A 21,172-nucleotide genomic window follows, 5' to 3' on the forward strand; every position below is an offset into this window, starting at 1 on the left:
GATAAATACGAAAACCCAGCAGTCATCGGGCAAGGGAAATATTTTGACGAGGTACAGGAGCCTTTGAAGACGAAGCGTCGTGGGTAGTAGTACAAGGGGATGTTTTCAGTGCCCAACTTAACATGTGCAGGACACAATAACATATGCTGCTTCTTTGGGGTATCAAAACCTGACGCTGCCATGCGTACTTTTCTTACATGGCACACTGTGACTTCCCTCTCTTTCTTCGGATGAAGAAACCATTGCATGGCAAGCTTTTCCAGAATGATTTCTGAAATGGAACGTTTCCTCGACAGTCTAAATACGGACTTCTACAGCTAAAGTTTCCACAAAATCATTCATCATTAGAGAAAATGTGACGCATTGGAGAGTGAAAATGCAGAGTAGGTCTAACCCGTTCTATTAGTCTTATGGTCGCAGCGTGATTTCTTTGAGACTTCATGATCCTCGTGTTGTTGTCGTATTTGTTTCGCCACCACAGTAAAATGCTACCTAAGTTTAATTAAGGACAGAATAATATGTTAAGCACCTGTACATGGGTTTTAGGGCTAGAAAAACATTGTGCTTTAAGGATGAAAGTAACTTTCGCATTATGTGTCATTGCCACGTAACATAGTTCGAAAAACTTGGACCATACATAGAACGAACTGCTACGGTGTGGAACAGGAGGTAACTGAGAGAAATACACTATGAGACGAACGGAAATGGCACCTTTAGGCCTACTCAAAGACGACAAATACACCGAAGTCACCCCTACTAATCATGGGCCCCTGGACATTACAAAAGGCGGGACGCAGTTCTTAATAGAACCACCACGGACGGCGATGCATGACCTGCAACGCGCCCCCATGTTGGCCACAAGTTTAGTCATGAGTTCTCATGGGAGGTCGTTCCATTCCTCCGTCAGAGGGATTGACAACTACCGGATGGTCGTCGGTGCACGTTGTCGTGCTGGAATACTTGTGTGCAACGCATCGCACACGTGCTCAGTGGGATTAAATTAGGGGAACGGGCAGGACAGTCCATTCGCCGAATATATTCTCGTTCCAAAAGCTGCTCCATCAGTGCAGTTCGATGCGATCTCTCGTTGTCATCCATAAAAAATTGGCCAAGTGCGAGTAGGGTTTCGTACAGACTTAATTGTGTGTATACATAGTAGATCCGTCTTGGGAATCGAGAATCTCAACGATTTTTTCCTGTTGTCATTATCGATACTCGCGAGATATGGGTACCGGGAATTTCAAGAACGTATAAAAATCCGTATTTCAGTTCCTCGTATTATCCCGGACATACAGAAAGAAGGAAGCAGGGAACTTCAACTCATATATATGCAGAAAGACACAATGTAGCAAAACATTTTTATTTACTTCCTAAAACATGACTAAGACTTATATTTTATGTTTGCATGCAATAATTTTCGTCTATTATTCTTTTGACGGACAATGAATGCGATGTAATTCCAGTGGGAAAAGATAGCTTTATGTGATCTAGTTACAATTTAGTAAGTTTTAGATTTTTTGCATTACCTGTACTGTGAAACGTTGCTTCTTGTCGAATTTCATTGTTCTAGCTCAAAGGGAAGTATCCTACACGTTTTGATGAGTGAGTTCTCGAGTATCAAAACACGTGACATAAGTGGTCATATCTTTTAACTCCATTGACTTTGAAGCTTGCAATTTTTACATAGGTAAGGGACTATAGACTTTAGTACGTGACATATATTTGAACTTGATACGGCGACCAGGTAAAGGGTCTTAACAAACGTACAGACAGACAGATGGAGAAAAAAAATTGACAGAAAATATATTTTTCTTATATATAATTACAGATCAACAATTTACGGATTTTTCCCTTTACTTGTACTGTGAAATCTTGCTTCTCGCTAGATTTCATGATTCTAGGTCCATGAGTCCTATAGATTTTGATAAGTGAGTTTGTGAGTATCAAAATATATGACATAAATCGCCGTATCTTTTGATTGAAGTGACTTAAAATTTTTAGGCCCTTAAGGGACCATGGACATGAACAAATATGTGACATAAATTTGGAATTGATACACGTGCTCATTCCTGAGAAAAATGATTCTGAACAGTCGGACGTACAGAGAGACGGATTCTATAATTACAGATCGAGACACGGTACCCTAAAAAGACAGTGTAGACTGAAAGCCCTGAAAAGGCGCACATGGGAAAGGAGTACAGCGTCACAATAAAGCTGACCTATCAGTATATTGTGTCCATAGATTTGGAGGTCAGTACACCTGTGTAACATTATGCCTCCCTACACCATAAAATGAGGGCCATCAAAACGATCATGTTCGGTAACGTTGCTGGCTGCATTACATACCCTCATACGGCGAGTGATGGAAACACGTAATGCACCCTAGAATATTGTTTAACACAATCGTTTCGATGATCCAGGTGTTGTGGGGTGTGGGGCATGTTGCATGTAAGTGTGATCTCCAAATCTTTGAACACAGAACGGTTACTGCTCAACGGTATCGTGACACTGTACTGCTTCCCCGTGTGTGACTTTTCAGGGGTGCATTCGGTCTTGACTTCAGTTTTATCGACGACAGAGCGCGACCGCATCGAACTGCGCAGGCGAATGAGCTCTTCCAACGAGACGATATTCGCTGAATGGACTGGTCTGCACCCCCCCCCCCTCGCCCCCCCTCCCTCCCCCACTTCGACTTAAATTCCATCGACCACTTGTGGAATGCGTTGGGGAGGCCTACTTCAGCACGTCCACTTGCAGCACCGTCAATCCAGCAGTTTTCGACCTCTTAGATGGAGGAATTGGACGCTCTACCACAAGAACTCGTTACCAACCTTGTGGCCACCATGGGAGCACAAACCTATTAAACACGATGTCCCGCCTTTTCATCATAAATCCCTGTGACTTGACTGTAATTCTTGTCTTTCTGTTCGTCTCATTGTATTTCAGTTACCTTCTGTATTACACTGTAGCAATTGCTTCTATGTATGGTCTAAGTTACTTCGAGCTACTTTACGAGGGTCGTCCACAAAGAAAGTTCCGTTTCTATTTCTATCCGCGGCAGCGCTACGATCGCAGTTCCGAGCATGCGCGACAGTTACTCTGACTCAAGGAGAAGACATGAACGCCGTTTTCAGATCACTCCTGCCGACGTGCGGTTTGCAGTGCTTCCTTATAATGTCAGCCATAATTTAAAATGCCGCCGCGTGTGAAATCAGATCTGTGATTCGTTTTCTAAATGCAAAGAAAGTTAAACCAAAGCAAATTCATCAGCAAGTCTGCGAGGTTTACGGACAAAATGCTGTAAGTGATTCAGTGGTTAGAAGATGGGTCAGATTGTTCGATGAAGGACAAGATCAAGTGCAGGATGAAGAACGAAGTGGACACCCGTCTGTGGTTATTGATGAACTGGTTCACTCAACTGAAGAGAAGATTAAGCACAACCGTAAGTTTACACTTACTGCCCTTGCTATGGATGTTCCGCAAATCTCACGATCACTAATTCATGACATTGTTTCTGAAAAACCGAAATTTGGAAAACTTTTCTCACGTTGGGTACCCAAAATTCTTACTGAACAACACAAAAAACAACGGATGGGCAGTGTACTTCAGTTTCTCACACGCCACAATGAAGAAGGCGATGGTTTTCTTTCTAGGATAGTCACGGAGGATGAAATTTGGGGATTGTACGACACCCCTGAAACAAAACGCAATCAGTGGAATGGAGGCATACTTCATCCCCAACCAAGGTTAAGCCAGAGCAAATCTTGACACCTCGAAAAGTCATGCGCACCGTTTTTGGGGCAGAAATGGCATTTTGCTGATTGATTTCTTATCACGAGGCCAAACAATCAATGCACATGGTTACTGCGAGACCATTAAGGAATTGCGCCGTGCAATACAGGACAAACGCCGAGGATTACTTTCAAAATGTGTTGTTTTTTTCTGCGATAATTCCCGACCTCTCACGGCAAATGTGACCATACAGCTCTAATGGGAATTTCACTGGGACGCATTTGATCATCCTTCATACAGCCTGGACCTCGCTCCTAGCGACGTTCATCTCTTCTTACAACTAAAATCAGTCCTTGGTGGTCAACGGCGATGACGAACTGAAAGAACATGTTACCACATGGTTGAATACACAGGCAGCAACCTCCTATGACAAGTGCCTACAAAATTTCGGAAGCTAGGTATAAAAGGAGTTTAGCAGTTGTAGATTTTTGTACAATAAATATTTTTTCTGTATCTGTACACGTTTGTTTTATATAACCAAACGGAACTTACTTTGTGGACATACTTCGTATTTGGCAGTGACACATCATGCAAAAGGTACAGTAGTGTAAGAACCGCGTTCCCGATCGCTGAAGGCTGATGTTCGTACCTTTACACGTAACGACTGTAGTGTTAGTACCCGCAGATACTTTGATGACTGTGCTGTGGCAGGGCGCGAGGCGACGCTGCTGTTCTTCTACGGGCCGGTGGCTGTGTTGCTGCTGGGGAACCTCTCCCTCTTCACCTACACCGCCGTCAAGATCGTCTCTGCTCACAAGGAGACGCAGATACTCAACATGGTGGACGGGCGGCGCCGCGGCAAGTCCAGCGGACACAGCGTCTACCGCAAGGAACGCCAGAGGTGAGCTTCCGCCTCCCTACAGTACCGTTTGAAGTATTCAGCATCTCACAGAGAGCTGGCTGGACGGCTGTCGCCAGCAAGGCACCAATGGCAGTTGTGGTGGCAGTGTTGCCTCGCGCTGTGTTGCCACTTTTGCTGCGCAAAGCAAGGTGCCTCCTTATTCTCGACTAGGAAACGTTTCCTGATGCGAAAATTACATTTATTTTAGGGAAACACCTAATTCCAGCCCCAATTGGAATTAAGAACAGATTTTTCACACTCTTGGGCACATTATGGAGGTTTACACTACTGACAAGTTCAAATGTGTGTGAAATCCTATGGGACCAAACTTCTGAGGTCATCAGTCCCTAGACTTACACACTAATTAAACTAATTTATGCTAAGAACAACACACACACCCATACCCGAGGGAGGACTCGAACCTCCGGCGGGAGGGGCCGCGCAATCAATGACATGGCGCTTCTAACGGTACAGCCACTCTGTGCGACTACCGACAAGTTTTACGTTAGTTTTGTAGGAGATAGAAACAGCAAAATACTGTACTAACAGATTTCCAAAAAAAAATCATCTTCTACATGGCAAACACAGTGAGATACGAAACTCGGGAATCATTCGTTGCTGAGGAGGTAATTTTGTAATCCAATGAAAACAAAACATGTTTCGGTGATAAGTATTTTATATCGGGTGCCACAGCCACAGATTTATGAAAATATACTAGCTGACAAACTTGGCATTATGCAGGTATTTATTTTGCCAATTTTTTATTAGAAACGAAAACATAAATGGCCAGTAAAACTTTCATCCATTATGGATTACGATCACTGCGACTGGGATGAATAAATCTTTCTTGAAATAACTGCAACCAGTCGCCTTTTGTTTCGTTCTTCAATTTTTACTATCCCATTACCGCTTTCGAACCGCCTAGCGAGTCATCATCAGATGTTACACTTTTATTGATTGTCTGCAGCTGTGTGGGAGTCGTGCAACTGTGGCAAGATATGTGATCAGAACATGCAAGCACTGAGTTAGGCGATAATTATTCACATTATAAGATAGATTTTGTTGTGTTACTAGCAGTGAATAGTATCCGTTGGTTGGTTCTTAGTGCACACAGTATTCCAGTAAACATAAAAAAAATGATTCAAATGGCTCTAAGCACTATGGGGCTTAACATCAGAGGTCATCAGTCTCCTAGACTTAGAACTACTTAAACCTAACTAACCTAAGGACACATCCATGCCCGTGGAAAACATAATGAATGTTTTCCAATGACGTTAATTTTACTGCACTTCACACCCTTAGCCACAGGTCCGAAAACGAAACAAATTTGATTAAAAAGTGAACACTGTAGATATGTCTTTAAAATCTACAGAAGCATGAATTCTGTAAGCTTTACATAAAACATTAAAGCTAGTGATTTCCTTTGTTGTTTAACTTAAAGTCTATGAACTAAAAGATAAAAACAAATATATGTACTGAAAACACATGGCGCAAATCCTGTCGCTCTTTTAAAAAAACTTCACACAAAAATACTGGAGGACCTGCAATGAGAAAAAGGATTTGGGGAGGGAACTGTATAAAAAATTTTGTGGGTCCGTTGGGAAGCAGCTATGGAGATGAAGATAGGTGTTGGTGTGTACAGTGGAAAGACGGAAAGTGGGGAGGAGTCTGGCAGCTGAGCAGGTCCATGGTATCATGAAGAGAAGGAATGGGGAGAGATTGGGAGGGAAGAGATAGAAGGGATCACTGGTGTGGAGTGGGATAGGTGGGAAGGTGTTATAACCGATAGGAAGGATCAATATCAGGGCGAATTTCAATGTCTCATAGAGGGAGTTGATTGAAATTTCTTTGGAATAGGATATGGAGTGTGTGTAGATGTCGGGACAGTGGGATGTGCTGGTAAAGGCATGGCTGCACATCAGAACTGGTGATCACAGTAGAAGTAATGAGGTCATTGTCTAGTTTTCAGTTAGTGCAGGACATGTGGTGTCCATTAAAGGCGAGGAGGGGTGGGAACTTGATGAGATGCAGAAGAATCTAGAGGAAAGGTAAATGGGTGTGGAAAGCAAAGAAGAATGCATGATGTTCACGGATAGTGACTAACTGTTAGAACTTAGACAGGGCATATACATGGTACAGTCTTACCCTAAAACCTGGGAGCCGGCCAGCCACTGCAAAGACTGATTCCGACTTGTTCACATAGTGCACCAAGGAAACTGCGCACCTGTCACAACTATAAGACCGGCCATCTGCACGATCTGGAAACAATGTAGGATGTGGAACTTCTGGAGGAGGCGTTGTTTTCCACTCGTTCTCTGCCAACAGAGGTAGATCGAATCATTCATATTGTGTGGAGGACAAGAGCCTATGGGCAACTCACGTCAGAAAAGAATTTTCTTGTTTCAAAAAGATCGTTCTGGCATGTATAATTTTCCGTATTCAGGAAGCCTCGATAATTAACATATTTTATTAACTGTTACCTTTTAACTTTTCTGTGACATTTGCATTCAGTACATAAGGTTGACATGTCGGATGTAGGAGTATTGCATGCTCTAATTCAGAGCAACAGAAATCAGAAGGGCTGACTCTCACTGTATTTTTGGTTGTACATCAACAGTTGACTCACTAAGCATTCCTGTGCAGTGCTGTTTCTGATGACAAATTATATGTTGACATCTTAAAAGTAAATGAATGGCTGAGCCCTAAAAAAGACGACAGTGTGAAAATAATATTTTGTAGCGTCTCAAAACTGCATCAAGTGTTGCTGCTACACGATAACACACTGTATTGATTTGCCAAACAATGCTATCCAGTATATTGTTTGGGAATCATCTCTCATACACTTCTTCTTATAACCTTTTCCCATCAAATGTTTACCTTTCCCACTCCCTATCTAACAAGTGAACCCACTTCAAATCTGGCTTGACGACAATAATAACTCAGAACCAGTAGGTTTCTACAGGGATGAAATCGGTAAACTACTTAAGCATTGTCAGACGTTTTCAGATAAAGTGGGAGAATATATTGTTGATGATAATTTTCCCTCTTATGTTTATTGTTGTGTTCAATAATCTACTGGAAAAATGCCACTTATCTAGTGTACTAACATAAATGAATTAACGTACAACTACAACCTTGTAATGCACGTCTAATTTAAGAAAACATTAAGTATTTGCAACATGAATGTGCCTATATCGGTATGAGTTTGTAAGATATTTCTTACTCTGGAATTTTAAATGGTGTATGTTTACATGCTGTTACGTGTCATACCTACGTAGTTTGGAAATGTAGCATTTCATAGATAAGATTGTGTACTTTAAAAAAAATGTGAGCGGAAATGGCAAGAGAAATTATCAAGTGTGCAGTATCTACAATTTTTCGCCCTTACACTGTGGGGTACTGGAAGAAGCGAGCCGACTTTTGATGGAGAGATTTACTTAAGATTTTCTTATTTATTTTAAATGTGGCTGCTTGTAACTTTGTCACAGAACAGGTAAGAATGAATCTTTATGCACCCCATTTCACAAATAATACTTTTAAATATTACGTGACAGGTTAACAACTGCTCACAATACAGTTAAAACATTCACCGCTACTTGCAAAATCTAGCTTGCACCGACGTCTCTTGCATTAGGCATCAATTTGAATAATATGAATTAAGGAACGTAATCGTCAACTCATGAGATACAAATATGACAACAGAGTTCACTGTAGCATTAATACTGCAGATAAGTGCAAAGCAAATATTACCGTCCGCTATGCAACTGGAATGACAATCACTACACAGGTTCTATATGTTACAGTTAGTCAAATAATCAGCTATCTGTAACCCTACTTCCACTGTTGTGAAATGTACTAACCATTAATTATTTGACTAAATAGAGACTGCTGCACTCTGATTCACATACCTGCTGTAATCCGGCTAACAGGGACCACTGTTAAGATAAAATAGCGGTAGTTTTGTGTCATGAAACAACAGTGTTTGGATAGTCTCCGCAAGTTCTAGAACCGTCTAACCATCTGTGCCGTCTAATTACCACTCGTAAATTTTCGTATTGTGGTGGTCTAGAGGCATCTTTCATATCAAAATGTCAGGAGCTAAATTAATAACACTCAGTGCTGATTGCGAGGCGCTGTATAGAGCCACAGCGCCTATCTTAGCTTGCTGAACCAGTAGTTATTTCACGTTCTCTCTGTCTCAAACGTACTGCAAGAGATAAGCGCTTTTCTCTTTTATTGACAAGGCATCAGTAGGAATTTATTGCAATCATAACGAGTAAATGATGCTTTTCGTTCTTTCGATATTTACAGATTAAATGACAGAATTGTTTAAGGATGCGTTATACTAGACATTACTGTCAGCGTTTTATATTATTTGTTCCGCGTTCTGATAACAACTGCTATTGGCAGAAACTGGAGTAGAACGTGCACTGAGCACGCCCTTCAGTGGTTTCACTATCAACAACTTTCTGAGTCTACTTCTTCAGTCATTGTGTATGGTTTCCTGCACAGTAGCCTTTCTTGAAATGGAACTTTGTCTTTCGTACCTTACGAAGTCTCCCTGTGGATGTTCATGTTTAGCAATCAATGTTGTGTTGTTGTCTCTTCATATGTGTGCCTCTTTTGAAGATACCACCATTGACATGAGAAAAACATTGTCTAAGTCTATAACTGTAAAAAGGATATGTTCCTATTCAAAATGTTTGCAATATAACTCTGGAGAATCTCCAAAAATGCGTATCGTGTCTGGTGAATGAGCTTTTCAGTTTTCATTGTGCTTATAACAGGAAAACAAAACTAACTGTGACAGATAGCGATTTACGATATTTAATTTGCAGCCGGTGCATCTGAGATATGAGGTAGACTCTAAACTAATTACAGAAGTGAGAATAAAACCACTTTTGGTATTCTAGACCTGGCAGCTCTATCTTTAAGATTGCTGTGTTCACTTCCGAGCTGACTCAAGGAACAGATCGGCTGGGAAACTTATCCTTCTGCTGGTAATGTAACTGAAACGTGGTAAAAACGCACAATATGTTTGGCAATTGTGTGATCATCAAGTTCCGCCCTGAATTTCATGGAATTATGCTGCCAAATTTACTTGATATTTTCTTGTCATTTCCACTGAATAATGTGAATGGTTTCCACTTAATGAGTGATACAAAGTCATAAATTTACGGTTTTGAGTCCAGGGACGTCTTCGTACACCGATATTGCAACTAATCTCGTCTTCTACTTCGCAATTTACCCTCCTCGTCAATAAGGCAGAGACAGATGCCACAGGTCTTTGCTAGCTCTTAGGCAGATGTAAACTGAAGGCTGCTTTGGCACACGGTTCCAGTCTTACTGGAGACCAGATTTATACCTGTTTTATGACAGAGTTACGAGCAGCCACATAAATAAGAAAATCTTAAGTAAAATTCTCCATCAAAACTCGGGGCGCTACTTCCAGTACACCATAGTGTATGGGCCAAAAAATTGTTGATATTGCACATTCGATAGTGCGTCTTTTCGCTTGTGCCAAAAATGTTGTTGGTTTTTGTGAATACACAATCTCATTTATAAAACTCCGCATTTTCAGACTACTTGAGTATGAATCACGGCAGCAAATAAACACAGACTTCTTCGAACTCCAGAGTGAGTAGTATCTCATTAACTCATGCCGACACAGGCACAGTAGTGTCACAGATAATTTATGTTTTCTTAAAATAGACATGCATTATAAGATTATCTAGGTAAGTTGTAATTCATTTGTATTAGTAAAGTGCATTCTTCCAGCAGTTTATTGTAGAGAACTGTAAACATAGGAGAACTTATCATCAACGATATATTCCCTTACATTATTTAAAACAGTCTAACAACGCTCAAGTATTTTATCAATTCCACAACTATAGAAACCTAGTGGTTATGGGTTAAAGATATCGTCAAGTCAGCTCTGAAGTACATTATCGTCAGGAAAGGAATTTTATTGACAGTTGTTCGACAAGGAGCAGGAAATATTTGAGGGCAAAAGGTCATAAGAAGTGGGTGAGGAATGGCTTCCCAAACAATATCCGGGATAGCTTTGTTTGTCAAACCAGTAGAGTGTGTTATCGTGTAGGGGTAACACTTGATGCAGTTTTGTCGGTCGTCTTTCTTGCACTGAGACCAAAATGTGTCTCAACAGTTGGCAACAAATACCAGGCGTGATGGACACACCCTTGGGGAGAGACTCATAGTGCACAATACCATTTTTGAGAGACCACGTGCAAAATAATGTTTTCACATTCTCCTTGTTCGAGTTATAAACTACGTTTCTGATGTCTGCTAATGGTATCAGTCTCATAGAATCCCAAACATAATTCGCTTCACTTTCTAACACCACCAATAATACCGAGCGAGGTGGCGCAGTGGTTCGACACTGGACTCGCATTCGGGAGGACGACGGTTCAATCCCGCGTCCGGCCATCCTGATTTAGGTTTTCCGTGATTTCCCTAAATCACTCCAGGCAAATGCCGGGATGGTTCCTCTGAAAGGGCACGGCCGACTTCCTTCCCGATCCTTCCCTAATCCGATGAGACCGATGACCACGCTGTCTGGTCTCCTTCCCCAAAACCAACCAACCACCAGTAATAGCAAACACTGCCGAAAACAATTCCACAAAATAGTTTACATCCATGTCGAAATCAGAACAGTGTACACTGTAGTGTTTCGTCGCCCTACAGCAGCCACGAGCCACACACCTCCGGCCACCCAACATCATATGCCACCCGATTAGGAAAACGTAGCACAGTGCATCTTCGACACGTCTCTGCTCTCTTATTAGTGAGCATAAAATTGTTTATTGGTTTGATTTTCCGCACAAAGTAACATCGATAAACTGAGTAAACACGTTCATTAACACAAAATATAGGTTGATACAAGTTTATTTAACCGCTGTCACATTCTTATTTGAAATTCTGGTATTTGTCTTGCATTTACATATGGGATTTTGGATAGTTGAAACTTATGAATATCGTTTAAGTGTTGTCAGATACAATTGCAAGTGGAAAAGTATCTAACATTTGCGACATATTGCTTGCTTTGAGTTTAATGGAGAGGCGAAGGCACCAGAGGCAGATTGAGGCATTTGTATTGTGTGGGGGACAAGTGCCTCTGGGCAACTCACGTCAGGAAACAATTTTTTTGTTTCAAGAAAGATCGTTCTGGCATGAATGATTTTCCACATTCGGGAAATCTCGATTAACGGTAGAATGCCACATTGCAAAACTAGTCGCATCCACTTAATAGTAGAATACCCCATTGTAGAACCAATCACAGCCACCATTACTGGTAGAATGACATATTTCAGAACACTATGCCATCACTATTGTAGTTTCAAGAATGAAATTTTCACTCTGCAGCGGAGTGTGCGCCTATATGAAACTTCCCGGCAGATTAAAACTGTGAGCCGCACCGAGACTCGAACTCGGAATCTTTCGCCGGAAAATGCTCTATCTGTCTGCGACATTACGTAGGTAGCGGGCTGGCATACCCATTGGCTGTTTGCGATGGCCTGCCTGAGCATTATGCCGCATAAGTTCTTACAAGTTATTGAGAAAGTGTAGGAGAGACGCAAACTGATCTACTGAAGATGTGTGCTTGGGACCAAAACATTTTTCGTGTTAAAAAACTGAAGAGATATGAAAGGCATTCAGTAGGGAACTGGGAATGGGAAATCTTGTGGAAGTGGGGGAGGGGTATAAAAGGAAGAGCTGAAGTGATATGATGGAGAGCTAGCAGTCTGGAAGAGGACAGAGTGACAAGCTTAATGTATAGAGTTGATGTGCTCTGGGAGAGGGCAAGCCAATGGTCTGAGAATATGATGTATTTAAGATATAGCATGATAGTAAGCTGGATAGCTAGACAAATAAGGACCTTTTGAGCTGCAGAGATTACAGGATGATCAGCTGCAAAGGCGACATGCCTACGAGCGCCTTGGATTATTCCCTGTTGATTGTACTCTACAGCGATGATAAACTTCAGCAATGAGCTCTAGTAGCACTGGAAGTTGCTGTTAAAATTATTCTTTAATATGCGACTGGTTTCATTCAAAGACCATTTTCCAGCACACTTGGTTCAACAGCAAGAGTTACATTGGGATACAACGATGTTAGAAATGACACACAGTGTCAAAAAATGGATTTGAAACTGTTTGGGAAGTGAACATGCTAACATTTTTATTTTATTCCTTACACATTTTCTAGTCGACTTTTTGATATTATGCTGTGTCCCTTTTTGACTTTATTGTTTCCCAGGGTAGCTCCTGGTATAAACTCAAGTCTTTGACGAAAAAATGAAGTATGGGACAGGGAATAGGGAAATGATGTAATCTCTAGGTGCTGAGTTACTTATGATGCCACATACAATTGACCTGCAGAGAGGATATGCTCATGTGATATAGCTGCTGAAAAGGTTGTCTAGAAACAGGAGTTCCTGACAGTCTCCTTGTAGCTTGTGGATTAGTTTGGGCTGCAGTCTGAGATGACGTTGTTATACAGAAGGAACCTGCCACTGATCAATGGTAGAGGTTTGCTGACAGTTCCCAGGCACTAAGCAGGTGGTGTAGGTACAGGACTTTCTGTCAGGCTGCATGTATTGGGTTGATCATAAGGACGTAATTTGTTGTCAGGCTGCATGTATTGCACATACGAGCTATGGAGGGAATGTGTCTGTAGGCTGAAATCGCGTTTGGCTGGTGAAGAGGCATAAAACTAATCTATGGTTTGGATGTGCTATTGGACTTTATGGGCTAATCTGATGATATATGGACAGTATTTTCTGTTAGTCTTCTTGCATCCGATAGTTGCGCCAGGGAGGAAATATGCCAACAGGTTCGCTAGATAAGGTACATGCCACTGATCGGTGGAGGGATATGCTGATCAACTCTGGTTGGTGGCCTAGGGACTGAATTTGGTGTCAGGTTGGATTACTGGTTAGATCAGGTGATAAACGAATGTGCCAACAGGCTGAAATGGTGTTGAGCTGGAGGAGAGGCACACCAGAAAGCTGGTCCACGTGGCTGTCAAAATGGTTCAAATGGCTCTGAGCACTATCGGACTTAACTTCTAAGGTCATCAGTCCCCTAGAACTTAGAACTAATTAAACCTAACTAACCTGAGGACGTCACACACATCCATGCCCGAGGCATGATTCGAATCTGCGACCGTAGCGGTCGCTCGGTTCCAGACTGTAGCGCCTAAAACCGCTCGGCCACCCCGGCCTGCTGTGGCTGTCGATCCATAGCAATTGTCTCATATCAGGAACATCACACAAGTCAGTTACAAGACATTACTGAACCCTTCTTGCACCATATTGTGTCACCTGTCCCACACTGTGCACTTTTCACCACAGGCTAGTGCTGTACACCAAGCTGTTTGGGCTGATGGGACTGACCTGGGTGATGGAGATCGTGTCATGGGCTGTGGGAGGACCTGCCTACTACTGGTACCTGACGGACCTGGTGAACCTACTGCGGGCTGTCTTCCTGTTCTACCTGTTTTGCTGCAAGCGCAGCGTGCTTCGGCTGCTCAGGTCGCGACTGCCCTCCTGGTGCCCGTGCTCACTGCCGCCATCAGAGGGTCATGGAGGTTCTGGATCAGGTGCGTACTCTACCTTAAGGCCTTATTTGGCACTCTGTCTCTGCTGCCACAGCACAAATGTCTAGGCTGTCCTTGTGGACCCGCTTTCTTTCCAAACTACTTCCATTTGAAGGACAGTATAACCTGACTAGCACCTAATTTGACCAGTGACTTTTGTCAAGGAATGCCAAGTAGCTGGCTGGTACCATGGCTATTCTAATCACTGGTATATCGGAGGTACCTGGCACAAATTACACTCTGCCTCCATCATTCCTGAATTCAGTGTTTATAAATGACAGCATTCTAATTGCCCTGTAGTTTATGATAGGTGGAACATTAGAACAGTTTACGAACCATGTGGTGTGCTCTGCTAATAGTTTTATATTGTACAGCTCTTTCCGCTTACAGTGTGACGTCTGTCTCACAGTTCTCTGATCAGTTATTTTCCTCGAATAAATAGAGCGAATGACTTTGGTTGATGGGCGGATGTGCTACAGTATGAGATGTATAATCCACTTTATGCATTACACTTTTATTCTGTCTCTCATCGTGTGCTGACGGTAGTTCAGCCTTCTTGATAAATCATACTAGGAGGGTTGTCTAGGAAGTAAGTTCCCATCGGTCGCAAAATGGAAACCACTGGGAAAATCCGGTATAGCTTTGCACAGGTGTGTTGGGCAGTGTCTCTAGTATGCCCGTCGATCGTGTCGCGACGCTCTTTTCATTTTTGAAAGAACAGTGAACACGGAAAAATGCGTAGGGAATAGTGTCTCCCGCCAAGTATTAGCGCCTGGTTAGAGATTTCACCTGTGTCATGCAACCCACAAAACACAACTGTCGAGCAGTTTCTTCTCCATGACAATTCTCGGCCGCATACTGCAGGGGCAGTGAAGACGCTCCTGCAGCGTTTCCGATGAGAAGTGTGTGATCACCCACAATACAGTCCGTAATTGGCTCCCCCTGAGTCTCATCTCTGCTCACAAGAACCGCTGGCTATGAAGACAAAATTTTTCCACAGACAACGAGCTGCAGACCGGTGCAGATAACTGGCCGAAAGTACAGGCGGCTGCTTTCTGTGACGAGGATATTGGAAAGTTGATACAACACTACGACAAAACTCGAAGTTGGAGCGGCGACTATGTAGAGAAGTACGTGGAAGGTGTACCTAACCGTTGCAGATAAAACGTTTCTGATTTTCACTGTGGTTTCCATTTCGCGACTGATCGGAATTTACTTTCTGGACAACCCTCGTATTTCTTAGAGATTACACAGAACTCAGTGTTAACATGGAAATGAAATACTGATCAAGTCTCTCTGCCTTGGGTTGGAAATGCTAACCTTAGTATCCGGCAGTGATTGAAATTCCACACCTAGTGCAAGTGTCAACGTGAAGGAAGGTTATAAACAGCCAACTGCAACTTTCTCTTGCGGAAGATGCCTCTGCAGGTGCAGGCAGGTAACATGGGACAGTCCACTGACGTGAGAGTGCCTATAAATTCCTCGGCTCTGCACTTATCCAGCACTTCTCAGTATTCTCTGAAGCCCTCCATATGTGTCTTTGACAGTAGAGTGATTAACCTTCTTTGTGCTTACGTATTCCATTTCGGATGGCTCCATGAGCTCTCTGCATGTGCTTAGTATGAGTTTCACAACTTTCTGGACTTGGATTCTGGGTAGCAGTTCACTTTGTGAAATCCACCATCGTTAGACACAAGAACAGCCTGTTTATTCCATCGGTTTGTGCATCACTGTGTGAGTGTGAGTGATCATAAACATTGTTATACCTATGCGGAGTAGGATATAATACTAACGTTATATGCCCAGAAATTTGAAGTTGCTCATCTTTATTACTAGGTGCAGCCAACACATACATTTTTGTTGACAGATAACTGAACTACAGCTCCATTTCGTCTGCATCAGAGAGAGTCATTACTTGGCTGACAGCAAGGTCAGTATCATTACTGAACCTTTTAATTTATCTTTGGACATCTTCACACTCATTTGTGGATAATTGGGTCACAGTGTGATCATTGATTGTTACTGTATATCTCTATTGGATATTATTTTTGTATCATCGTGACAGAGTTTTATTGACATTCAGAGTTAAACTGAGTCTTCTGTGTCCTTCGTAAACTGCTTTAAACATAATTACATCGTTCACTGCGATCAGCCCAGGCACTCTGTGACCCAAGCGACTTCATTACGTCATCCAACCGTTGACATGTAATCCTTTCATTCGAAGACCCATATCAGCTTCTTGTTCTACTGCAATCGGTACATTGCTTCAGTTAGGGTGGTCAGCTTTGCCCTGACAGGCTACAGAGCCCTACCCCAACGAATCGAACTGTGTCTACTTGCACAAAGAATACTCTTGATCCAACCACTGGACTAGGTGCTGCTTTGTGACGGAATTCCTCACTCAGTAACTTTCTGGCTCCAATGGACGTTCTTAGACCTCTACAGGAAAATCTCTCTCTATCACAGTTAAAAGTAAGAGGGTCAAGTCATACACGTGCTGACACTTTTTTCTTCGAAACGAAACAGTTTATTGCCGCTTTAAACCCAGTCACGTCCAGTCACTAGACCAAAATTCCTTTCCAACTTGCTACACATACCACTGTCATCATCATATCGCGGAAAGGCTGTCAACAGAATAGCGCTCTCGCTGCCTAATCGAAATTCTTGTCTTGCAGTTGCGCTCCCTGAGGGAGACTGTAACAGCAACTTCTCGCTACCTCGTTTTGGCAGTAACTCCGTTGGCCCCTTTCGATCAAACTTTCCCGTTTGGAGTAAAAAAATTCGAAATGCTATCATCTTCTCTACTTGTCCCGCAAGATGGCAAACGTCGCTTCTGAAGTCTTAATAATCCTTGGTAACCCCTCAGGATCCACAAATGTCAAGCAGCTTTGGGAAATTGTTTCAGGATTCATCCATTTGTCAGTCAGCACTGCTGTTGTGTGTTATTCGTTACTGAGACGAAAAGCAGTCACTCTGATTGGTGCTGTCCTCTCTCTCGAGTTAAAATTTCGTGTGTATAGTGCTACCCCCTAGCCATGATTCCAGACGGAAGCTTTGAAAAGTTTCAATTGATTCCATGGATAACATGTTACACACATAATGTCAACCAAGGGCTTCTACAGGAGTCCTTTTCGTACAGGAACCCTTAATCAAAACAAATGGCAGGTTGTAGCACTAGCAGTGGAGAGTATATAAAGCAAGTGGGATGGACACTGTGCCCTCCCTGTCAACTATGTCCATCTGATTGCCTCCTTCCTCTCCTGCCGCCCCTCCTATGTTACCATCCATAATGGCGATTCCCGCACCTTCTACCCCTCCGCGGGTGTGCCCCAGGGCTCTGTCCTCTCCTCTCCCCAACCCCCCCTCCCCTCCAGTACACCTCCTGCAGTATGCCGATGACACTGCCTTCCTTGCTCTCGCTCCTACCCTTCAACGGTCCCAACGCCTTCTCCAGAATCACCTTGATCTTTTTGCTACATGGTGTAACCAGTGGCTCCTTCCAAGACCCAGGTGAGTATCATAGGTCGTACCACTCGCTCCTTCCAGCTCCTTGATTTCTCCCTTACCATCTGCATCCGTCCTGCCCACCTCTCCCCCACCCTCACCTACGTTGGCCTCACCATTGACCATCACTTCACCTGGATCCCTCATCTCCAATCTATCCAATCCAAAGCCCACAATCACCTCTGACTCCTCAAACTCTTCTCTGACCGGACATGGGGGTTGAACCCCTCTACCATCCTCCACACCTACAGATCCTTAATCCCATCCTCTGTTATGCCAGTCCCACTTGGATATCCGACCCCCCCCCCAAATTGTATAAGTCCCTCCGGATCCTTGAGCACCACGCACTCCGCCTCGCCTTCTGTATACTCCTCCCGTCCCCCACGCGGGTCCTCTACGACCTGATTCCTTTCCCCCATCTGCTCCTTTTCCTCGAACATATCCGCATCCTCTACACCTCCCGCCGCCTTGATCCCCCTCATCCCCTGATTGCTCCTCTCCTCTCCCACCCCCTCCCCCTGCCACGCCTTCACTGTTGTGTCCCCCCTACCCTCCACCTCTACACCCTTCATCTCCTTTCCCAAGCTTTCCCAAGGTGGCTTCCACGGACTCCCCCTCCTGGATGATGTCCTCTCTCCCTCCATTTATCCCTCCTATCAACTCTGATCCTCACCTCCCCCTCCCTTCCTCTGTCCTTTTCCCAGGCTCCCTCTCCCACCCCTTCCATCCTGTTTTTTTCCCCACCTACCCTCTCTCTGCCTCCCTTCTCTCCCCCTTTTGCTCTCAACTCCACTGCCTTTCCCACTCCTTCTCGTGTCTGGCCAGCCCCCCTTTTCTATGTTCCCTCCCTCCATTGGCTCTCCGCTTTTTTCCTTTCCTTTCCTCCCCCCCTTTTCCCCTTCATCGGTCTGGGTCCTCGGCCCCCCCCCATCTGCCGCTGTGTCACCTGTATAGTGCTGTTTTAAGTGAGTGTTCAGTGTTGTGCGTCCCCTGTTAGTGTTGCGAAAAGCCACCATACTACCAGTAGTTGTGTTTTTTTATCTCATGCCCCCCTCTGGGGGGGGAGGGGGGGAATCGAAATCCAATAAAGAAAAAAGAGAAAAAAAGACGCTATAAACAGTGCAGTTGTTGTAGTACCGAAACTGGGCTATTTACCTGACGTGCAAAAGGGTTTGGTCATTGGCTTTCAGGCCACAGGTGGAAGCGTTTCCGAAACACCTAAGTTCGTGTGTCACCATGGTTAAACTATACCATGCATGGCAAAATGGTGCTATCCCAAACCAGTGCAGAGGCAGCTGTGCTGCACCACAGACGTGCAATTGTTGAGCAACTGAGCGCCTGGATGATCCAAACGTCAGCGTCTCCTCAGCGATCGATCAGCGAACGTTGCTGCGTAATGGGCCTCTGCAGCATGTGCCAGGTTCATACACCCGTGCTGGCTGCTGTTCATTAGCGACGCAGATTGGTTTTGCATCCCGGTACCGCAATTGTACATCAACTGCGCGGTGACAGATGACCTCTTTAGCGAATCAAATGCTTCCACTGTTGTCCCGAAGCCAATGATCATGCCTTTTTGGACATCAGATAAATCTGCCCCTACCGCCTGATGACAACAGCTGTTTTCCACATCCCCTCGCTCCTCCCCCCTTCCCCCTCCCCCGACCCACTTCATATACTCTCCACTGCCAATGGTGCCACTGCTGTCTCTGTGTGGTTATTGCACGTTGACGTTGAAGATAGGTGGTGGTCATGTATTTCCACCTCTAAAAACACCTCATCATTCTGAAGGTACCTTGAATGCAAGGGTTTCTTCATCCAAGGAAATACGAAGAGGCCACAGGAAGCCACGTGAAAATAACAGAAAGGCGGACATCGAAAGGGAGAGCATGAGCCAATATTTGATAGCCCAAAGAAGCAGCACGTGTGGCCGTCTTGTGCAGAATAAGCAGAGGTGTTATCGTGGAGCGAAGGCACCCCCTTCGGCAGATTTCTGTGACACTTCGTCCTGACAGCATCCCGGAACCTTGTCCAGCGATGTCGATGGTATGATCTTATTAAGGTTTGTCCCTTATGAACCTAATCTGTTATGCCACACAATGGCAGTCCCAAAAAATATTCGGTATCACTTTGCTCGATAATGGTTCGGTCGTCGCGTTTTTCAACAATGGCGAATACACGTTTCCAGTATACCCTTTCGTCCGTCGTCTCATGGTTGCAGCTATACACCTTTCACTCGTCTGTGGTAATTAGCCAGGTAAAGAACTGTGTGATGCACAAAATGTCGCAAAAAATGTTGAAAATTAAGGCATGACTGATTTTCTATTCTTCCACTATCGGGTCAATTTAATATGCTGGTCTTCGAACACTAGTTCCTCTTGAAATTCCTGATTATACACTGCAAAGTGGTTAGAGACTTCTTCTTCGTCGTTCATAATTGTTTAGCCACAATGGAAGCATCTGTGGCATCTAAGAGCTGTCATATGATGGTACACTGTTGGTATATGCTTTAACCACCTAAGCACGGATTGTTGCAACGTTGTCTCGTCCCAGATGTAGAAACCTAGTTACGGCACGATTCTCCACTCCATTAATGTACTGTGCCATTCTGTCTTGGCTCCTCTTGCGACGTGTTATAGTGGTGATTTAAATGTTCCAGCACTGCAGACCTGTACCTGCACTTAAAAAATAATAATTAGCGAAATTTATTCACAATTTGGACTCACATTAGCTGCATTATGTATGAAGATGTTACCTATTGATGACACATGAAAATTTATGCCTAACCAGGACTCGAGCCTGGACTTCCTGCTTGTCACGAGTGGTCGCCTTAGCCACTTCAGCTGTCAAAGCACCTTCTAGTGCCGACCCGAATTTCCACATGTCATACTGTCTACAACCCCATCGCACCACAGGGTTTCGAGGAGACAAACGTATTCACCATTAGTATTACGATCGTAATTTTGTCCGCTGAGGCTTGTAATACTTGTTTTTAACAATGTCTGAAGAAACAGACATTGGAGAAAAGGTTGCAGCTGTTCTACATTTATGATATTCATTCGCAATTGCGGAATATTTCTGACATTAGCTGCAATTGATATGAAGATATTACCTATTGGTGTTAGACTCTCATCAGTAAATATTACAAGTCCTGACTGGCAAAACTGCGCTCGAAATACTAGTGTTTAAAACCTTTGTCTCACTTAAATCTTATGGCGGGAATTCAAGTAAAGTTGCGAGCAGTGGTGTCATAGACTGTATGACATACGGTAGTTTGGGTCAGTGCTGCGAGCGTGTTCAGATAGCGGAAGTGGTTAAGGCGACCTTCCGTGACAAGTGGGAAATCTGGAATCGAGTCTTGGTCCGGCACAAATTTTCATGTGCCACTAACAGGTAATATCTTCGTACGTAATGCAACTA

The 21,172-nt window shown here is 43.6% G+C and overlaps 1 protein-coding gene across 2 annotated transcripts in view; it reads left to right on the forward strand.

The window, feature by feature from the left end:
• LOC126203285 (probable G-protein coupled receptor Mth-like 1) overlaps window positions 1-21,172 on the forward strand; it is a 361,675-nt gene that overhangs the window by 323,470 nt on the left and 17,033 nt on the right. For both annotated transcript variants that reach the window (XM_049937542.1, XM_049937543.1), the window contains exons 8-9: window positions 4,444-4,633; window positions 14,007-14,254. In XM_049937542.1, coding sequence (XP_049793499.1) covers window positions 4,444-4,633; window positions 14,007-14,254 — 438 coding nt within the window. The remainder of the gene's footprint in view (window positions 1-4,443; window positions 4,634-14,006; window positions 14,255-21,172) is intronic.

This window comes from Schistocerca nitens, chromosome 9 (genome assembly GCF_023898315.1).
Source record: "Schistocerca nitens isolate TAMUIC-IGC-003100 chromosome 9, iqSchNite1.1, whole genome shotgun sequence".
Classification (NCBI taxonomy): domain Eukaryota; kingdom Metazoa; phylum Arthropoda; class Insecta; order Orthoptera; family Acrididae; genus Schistocerca; species Schistocerca nitens.